The sequence below is a fragment of the Chanos chanos genome, chromosome 12 (assembly GCF_902362185.1).
Source record: "Chanos chanos chromosome 12, fChaCha1.1, whole genome shotgun sequence".
NCBI classification, from domain to species: Eukaryota; Metazoa; Chordata; class Actinopteri; order Gonorynchiformes; family Chanidae; genus Chanos; species Chanos chanos.
Window position 1 is genome coordinate 19,341,951 of NC_044506.1, and position 7,500 is coordinate 19,349,450.

At 50.1% G+C, this 7,500-nt stretch overlaps 2 protein-coding genes across 2 annotated transcripts in view; both read right to left on the bottom strand.

Annotated features, from left to right (window-relative positions):
* LOC115824806 (methyltransferase-like protein 24) overlaps positions 1-1,392 on the bottom strand; it is a 5,782-nt gene extending 4,390 nt beyond the window's left edge. Inside the window, exons 1-2 of the mRNA XM_030788558.1 lie at positions 1,349-1,392; positions 976-1,104 (exon numbers count right to left, since the gene is read on the bottom strand). Of these exons, the coding sequence (XP_030644418.1) occupies positions 976-1,104; positions 1,349-1,392 (173 nt within the window). The remainder of the gene's footprint in view (positions 1-975; positions 1,105-1,348) is intronic.
* A 784-nt stretch (positions 1,393-2,176) lies between these two features.
* Positions 2,177-6,466, bottom strand: ahdc1 (AT hook, DNA binding motif, containing 1). Its single transcript, XM_030789497.1, has one exon. It carries the CDS (start codon positions 6,464-6,466, stop codon positions 2,177-2,179), a length of 4,290 nt encoding a protein of 1,429 aa, XP_030645357.1.
* Positions 6,467-7,500: the final 1,034 nt, after the last annotated feature.

Consider the following 7,500-nt stretch of genomic DNA (forward strand, 5'->3'; position numbering starts at 1 on the left):
CCTAGTTCTATTGCCCAAGTGCTCTCCATGGGCGCATTAAGAAAAATTGTGTATTCTGGTCAACAAACAAGTTAATCAAATTTGTTTTCAACACCCTGTTTTGTCAGTGTTTAGTTGAACTCATTCATTTTAATGATGTCAGAGTGAACCTAGGATAAAGGAGAAGTAAGAAACATGACCTCTTGCTGACCCTCCACATCTCTCCTCTCCTGCTAAACCAGCTGCTGCTACTGACCTAAATCACCTCTCCTCTCCTCTCCTCTCCTCTCCTCTCCTCTCCTCTCCTCTCCTTCCTCTTTCCCCATCCCAGAAAACACAGTCAAGATGCACAGAGATAAGCAATGATCAGAACATAATGTGTATTTAAATATTCCCACCTCAGATACAGAATATGGAACAGACAGATACAATATCTCATCACAAAAATCACCGTACAACACAGGGAACCACGAGGAAGAGGAGCGGGGGAGAGAGAGTGAAAGGAAAAAAGAAGAGAAAGGGGGAGCAAGAGGAGGATAAGAAGTCCGGTCCAGACCCTGAGATCCAAACCTGTGTGTCCAGGGAGGGGCAGACCTCTCAGCACCTGGGACAAGGTAGCATCTTTGGGGTCAATGCACAAGAGTGTCTTTCCTCCCAACAGGAAATGATGAAAAACAGGGACAAGAAGCATGGGGGGGGGGGGGGGGGGGGGGGGGTGGGGCGACCATGCTATAGGTCAAGAGCAAGAACAAGGTAAGGGGGGGAGATAAGTCTGAGCCCAGAATGAACAGACTGTGCCCCCCCCCCTCCGCCAATCAAAGTGAGTTTGTACAAGACCAAGCTTAGCCACTTAAAGCCATTCAAAGTGTTTAAGTTATGTTTCTTTCAGTGTTCTCGTAAACGTTCCCATAGCAATGAGGTCCTCTGGTGTTGGGCCTGTAGGTGTGACTTATGTACAGATGCTGGTTTTTTTTTTTTTTCAGGAACAGACAGTACAAAAGAGAGGGCAGGGGCGGAGTCTGGGCAGGGTGCTGGGTTGGCATCGGTAGAGTCACGGAGGAACAGAGGTCTCTGGAGATGAGGCGACCACTCTCCTCAGTGACACAATTAGTGATGATGTTCAGACTAGAGGGAACAAATAAAGGGGGAGAGAAACGTACAGAGATAAAGACAGACAGAGAGAGGGAGAGAAAATGGAAGAGGAGGAGGAGGTGAAGGGATAAAATGGGCGAGTAGTCCATAACCCTCTAAATGTTGGCTCACGCACTGGTTCGAATGACAGAGGCAAATACTTCATAAAATCAGTCCTGAAAAAAAAAAAAATCCTGCCAGGACATTGGGGGCACAGCATAGTGTGTCCGTCAACAACTCAGCGTCAATCAGCAAGTGTTTCTCCCCTGCCTCTAGCACCATGTCCAGCCAGCACCCCCAAAAACTCCACCTCTTGTTCCAGAGCTGTGTGTGTGTGTGTGTGTGTGTGTGTGTGCGCGTGTGTGTGTGTGTGTGTGTGTGTATTTTTCTGTGCATGTGTGGTTTGATACTTTAGACATTTTATGTGTGCAGGTATATATACGTATATACCCACACTTGCATTTCTTCTTATGCAAATGTTTGTGTGCATGGATGTTGTGTAGCTGTCAAGCACGCGCACGTGTGTGTGTGTGTGTGTGTGTGTATGTGTGTGTGTGTGTGTGTGTGTGTGTATGTGTAGTAGGCTCTTGATTGTCACTGCTGGAGATCTGAGCTTATAGTCCCCATTTGAATGTCCTCAGTCTCTCTCAAAAGTCTCCTGTAGCTTCTGTCTTCTTTAGAAAAGGGTAAAAATGTGGAAAAAGGGAGTAGTCCATTTCATTTCATCTGTCACGGGGAAAGAGAAAAAATGGGCAGAAATTCAGAATGAGCACACAGTTATATTCTTGTGACATGTGGAACATATGAAACATACATGAACACATAAGTATATTCAATCAGAAGTGAATGAATTGTAAAAATCTTTGAACAATGTGTTGTCATATATGTAGTATATTCATTGATGTGTGGTATATTAGTGGTGTATTCATTCTTGCATAAATATCATGCAGACCTGTTCTAATTATTTACCCTTTTTATTTGCATTCCAGACTGCAACCAAATTATGAGTAAGTGATTAGACGGGATTTGGAAAAGCCTCACCTGTGCTGTGCCACGATGATCCTAGCTACAGGCTGGTGACAGTAAAGCCGTCATCACTGGGCTGGTCTAGTAGCTGGCAGAGTACACCCCCACGGGAAGTTGGTGGCACATAGCGATTCCCCAGGTGTGCATAGCTGTCCATATTACCATGGTAACCCAGCTCCTCGGACTGAGGCGAAGAGTCTATAGTCCCACCCCCGCAGGAACTGGTTAGGGTGGGACCTCTGTGAATGGGTGAGGGATAAGGAGAATGGGACGGGACTCTCATCCCAGTACTCATAAGGGACAGGTCTCGTTTGTGTGGGGGCAGAATGCTGGCAGGGGGGCGCTGCTCCTCGTAGCTGTGGGGGCTGCCAGCAACACTCCCTCCCTGGCCAAACCAGCAAGGGGAGCTGCTGTAACTGGGAGAGTCATACTGTGGAAAATGGTCCTTTGGGACCCGATGTGGACTCAGGGTAGAGCCACACTGCGGCAAGAGACGTGGTGTTGGGGAGAGGGTGGGGCTAAATGTCCTGGAAGTGTGTCCATAGGTCTGAACGGGAGGAGCTGGTTTGGGATAGGGCTTGAGGACATCTGGCTGTGCAGGTAAACTGGGGGACAGTGAGGCAGAGTCTGAAGGGTAAATCTGGGCAAATCGTTCATCAGAAGATGGAGTAGAGGTGTGGACGGAGTAGGGAGAAGGGTACTCACAGGGCTCAGGGGCATGGCTGAGAGGTGACAGGCTGCTGCTGTCTCCACTGTAGTAATCCAGTGCTTCCTGGAACACACCTCCTGCCCCACTGATCTGTCCTGCTCCTGTTGGAGTTGAAGGCTTTTGGGGTTTGGGTTTGGGGACCGGGGGACGCTCTCTCTGACAGGGGGAGTATCCACCCCTACCCCTCGCTCCTCTGGGCTGCTTCCCACCTGTAGAGCTGCGTTTGGGTCCCCCACCCTGTCCAGGGGGACTAGTGGGTGAACCGGGGGGCACTGCACCTGGACATGCTTCTCTCTCACCCTGTGGTTCCGCCCGTTTCCTTCGACCACGTCCTGCTTTTGCACCACCTTGGAACAATACATTCTGGCTCCAGTTGTACGAGGGGCCTGCAGAATTCTCATGCCAATCAAGCATTAGTTTTTCCAGGCTGGACAGACTGGATTGCCCCTCTGGTACTACTGAAACGTCCCGTGGTGTAAATGACCCTGCTATGCCACCAAGCCCCCCACCCCCTGTGTGGGAGGAATCAGAGGAGGACTCAGAGAGTGTGTCGGGACAGGAGCGCTGTTTGGCCTTCTGTGGAGTGTAGTTTGAGATGTCCAAGATGTCTTTGGACTCAGATGCTGCACCTGTTACCCCATAGTCAGTGTAGCCATGAAACTGGTGTGTCCCAAATCCATCGCCTCCCCAGGAATGACTCCCCTGCCTATATCCCCACTGAGCAGAAGAGGGGTACTGCCTGCAACCATCAGGAGAACAGGAGGTTGAGGAGAAGGGACTGGACTTTGTCACTGACATATAGGTTCCCCCTGGAGAGGCTGGACCAGATGACTCCCCCCGTAGCATGACAGATTGGGCTTGTCCTGGATAGCCACTGTAGCCTCGCTTGCCTGAGGCATGGTAATTAGAATAGCTCATTTGGCACTGTGTAGCAAGAGGAGCAGTGGACGTTTTAGCACCATACGCAAAACTGCAGTCACTCATTCTCTGCTGCTGCTGTTGTTGCTGCTGCTGCTGATGGTGCTGAGGGATGGGGAAATTACTGCCCCCTGATGCAGTTCCAGCACTATACCCAGTGGGATACTGGGTAAATCCACTGGAGGAAGGGTGGGGAGAACTTGGGGAACGAGACAGTGAGAGTACAGGTGATTTGGGGAAGCAGGTGGTTGGTGAGGTTTGGGAGACACTATAGGTATAAGGAGGTCTGGATGTGGAACTGTTCTGTGATTGGGGTGAGGGCTGCAGTGTCCCCTCCCCAGCACAGGCTCCTCCTTTGGGACTCCACTTGGGCACCGCAGGGGACCAGCGATGGGCTGCTGCTGCTGGGCTGCTGCTCTCATATCCTGGGGTGAGCTTACGGGTATCTGGACGACCTGCAGGGCTGGACATGGAGATGTCGAGTAGGTCAGAGGAGTCATCTGAATCAAGCAGTGAGCGGAAGTACCCGGCGAACATCCCTTGTGCTTCCTCTCCATTGCCTCCCCCTCTTGCCCCTGGGCTATGGTACAGTCCCCCCTTACCTGCCTCACATGTAGGGAAATTACCTCGAGGGGAAGCAGAGCCCTGGTACCCACCTGCTCGTTCAGGGGTATCTGCACCACTTTTCCCTCCCCAACCACTGCTCCCATTTGCCCAGTCCTGCTCTGATGCCCCTTGCCCTGTCTTAAGCGTACCATTTTTTCGTGAGCGACGCTTTCGTACAGCCTTTTCCCCTGGAACAGGGACACCTTGCTCCGCAAGTGCTGCCCTACTGATGCCCCCACTTCCCCCCTTTCCCCTCTTTCGTGGGAGTCCAGGTTCTGAAGGGGGTACCTTCCGTTTTTTGCCAATTGTTTCAAAGAAGTCACTGAAGGTGCTCTTAGCACTCTCAGAACATCCTGCTGCCCCACCTCCCCGCCCCCCCATACAGCCTGCACGGCCGCCTCGTCTCCGAAACCCTGTGAGCCGGTGCAGGAGGGTGGTGAGGGTAGGGTTTTCAGGGGGCTTATGGAAGGTCTCAGGATCAGTTGGGGTCCAGCAGCGAGGGGGAGAGCAGCGACCAGTACTAGGAGGCTGCCGGTTGAGGAAAGCTAGTTTTGAGAGAACGTCACCATATTCCACCTTGACATCATTTGTGTCATTAACATAAGAGGGTTGCGGGGATGGAAGTTTCACTCGCCGCCGCCGCCGTGGTTTCTTGGGCTCAGCAGCATTTGCAGCACCAGCTCTGGTCTCCCGCAAGTCCGGTTGCCCTGGCAACGCCTGTTTTGGTGGCCTTCCTCTGCGGCGCTTCAGGATTACTGGTAGCTCTCCTGGTGGAAACATCACCATCACACTCTTGCCATTGTTCTTCATACGGAGGAGAGCTGTGGGTTCCCTTGGCGCAACGGGTCCACCCTCAACTCCAACCCCCCCTTCAGGCCCCTCAACTCCTGGCCCTACATCTCCACGCGGCACTGCTCCTGCTGGCTCCAGTGAGGAGATTTTGTAGCTCTTTTGACGGCGACTCAAGTGTACTGGGATTCTGGCCACTTTGACCACAATCTTCCTCACACCCAAAAATCGACCCCGTCTTTTCCTTTTTGTCAGCAGTGGAGCCATTAGACACTCAATTCTTCCTAACTGATCTGTCACACCAGGGCTAGATGCTACACTGCTTAAGCAAGCTGGTTCTGGCTTAACCTCGCAGGAAGCAGTGGGCATACCCACCTCAGCAGGATGCTCCTCCCTCATCCTCACTTCTTCTCCTTTCCACCTCCTTGCCTCTTCTTCCTCATCTTTAAGTTCTTCTCCCCTCTTTACTTCTGTCTCTTCTGCAGCTCTGCGCAGGCGGGAGGACTTTCGGAGCCGGCAGGGGAAACGCGGTCTACCCGAACTCCTTAGAGTGTACTTTCTCTCCGCTTCAATGGGTGTGGAGATGGGGGTGTGGCCTGTATTAGGAGGATGGCAAGTGTCTGGAATAGTTGTGTGGTCAGGTTCTAGATGTGGAGGTGTTATGGATTTGTGTGTTTCTTGATTATGGGCTGCCGTGGTAGGGCTGCGTTTAATCTCTGAGGTGGGAGGGAGGACTGGTTGAATATGGGGAGTGTGCGTTTCATTCTGCGGCCGTTTTGAGAGGTCCTGTGGGAGCAGTGAGATGTTCTCCTCCATGATCGAGGAGCTAGAGTCCATATGTATATCTAGGTTCATCTGTGCATGTGAATGTGCGTGAGTCAGCGTGTTCCTTTCTATTTGTAAGTGGGGATCCGCTGGACCATGTGTGTGACTCGTCTGCAAGCATGCGTTTGTCTGTGTGAGCATGTCTGACTGTTGGTGTGTGTGCGTCTGAGTGTTTTGGGTCCTGTGCATTTGTTCAGGAGTGTTTGTTTGTTCTCCATGGTCCATGTGTCTGCGTCTCCTTGCCCTGCTCTGGAGCTGGTCATCATGGTTTTGCACGCCATTAGAGAGTGCTGAGGCAGAGTAGAGGTGGTAACGTAGAGCAGCTTGAGGAGCAGAGTCGGTTAGTCCGGCAGTGGACCCCTCAAGCCCAACATCACCCTCCCACGGTGAGGAACCTTCAGCCTCACCACACTCTTCCTCAGCCAGTGCCCCACAAGCCAGGCGCACTCCTGCCGAACGCAAACGACCTGACAGTCGGCTCATGAGAACTCAACAGGCCGCCTGCGTTTTTTTGTTGATGTCCACTCTATGTTTGTTTGGGCTCTAATGCTTCAGTCAGTCAATGTTTGGTGGAGCGTATGGTCTTGACAGACAGAGGAGGCTAGTTTTGCCCCACTCTTTCCCAAGTCAGGGTCACTTCACACCAGGGTAAGTCCAAACAGAGTGGGTCCACAGAACTGGAGTTTCTCAGACTTGAATGAACTGCTGTGAGTATTTCAGATGACTAGAGATGCTAAGAAAACAGAGCATTGAAAATTCCATCAATGCATGTCAGTTAATTTTTATATAAGTAATATTCCGTGTAAAATTATAAAGCCATTCTACAGTAGTATTTGTAATGGTTCTCACCATATCTGCTCTCTGGCCTTCCTGGTTCCTGTCCCTGTGGATGAGAGGATAATTGTGACCATGGTGATAGAGTGAGAAAACAGTTGTCATGATAGAGTTAGAGTATGAATGGAATGGTTACCATGGTAACTCAGCCACATGTCAAAAGCTAAGGAAAAGATATGAACATATCTCTAGAGCAACAATTTCTGTCTGTACAAGAGTACATGTTTACCCTCATATTTCAGTTGACATTTTTACTCTACTGGTTCACACAATTATAAACAACCACCTAGATTCAAACATGCAATTTTCCAATGAAAAGCACAGACCAAACTGTTCCATCAAACTTTGTATTGAGTTGTCATGCACAATAGTTATAAATACCAAGCTTAAGCATGTATCTTCATACATTAGTCATTCTGAAGGAGCTTGCTAATGTCACGGAGTTCTCACTTAGTCAAAGATCTGCTAAAATTCAAATTTCACCTTTCATGTTGGTTGTCTGAATCCAGAGTGATAGCCCAAATCTCCTCAGTAGCAATCCATCTACACTTCACCTCCTACAGTGTTCTACACAATTTTGTACAGCTCTTGCATACAACCCTACATATATGCATGTTACACTAAACAAAGATTTTAAATCTGGAGTGCATTATGAAAATATCATTCACTTTGAACTGAACACT

Excerpts from the sequence above, each read along its gene's own strand:
- ahdc1 (XM_030789497.1), bottom strand. The coding sequence starts at position 6,466 with ATGAGCCGACTGTCAGGTCGTTTGCGTTCGGCAGGAGTGCGCCTGGCT.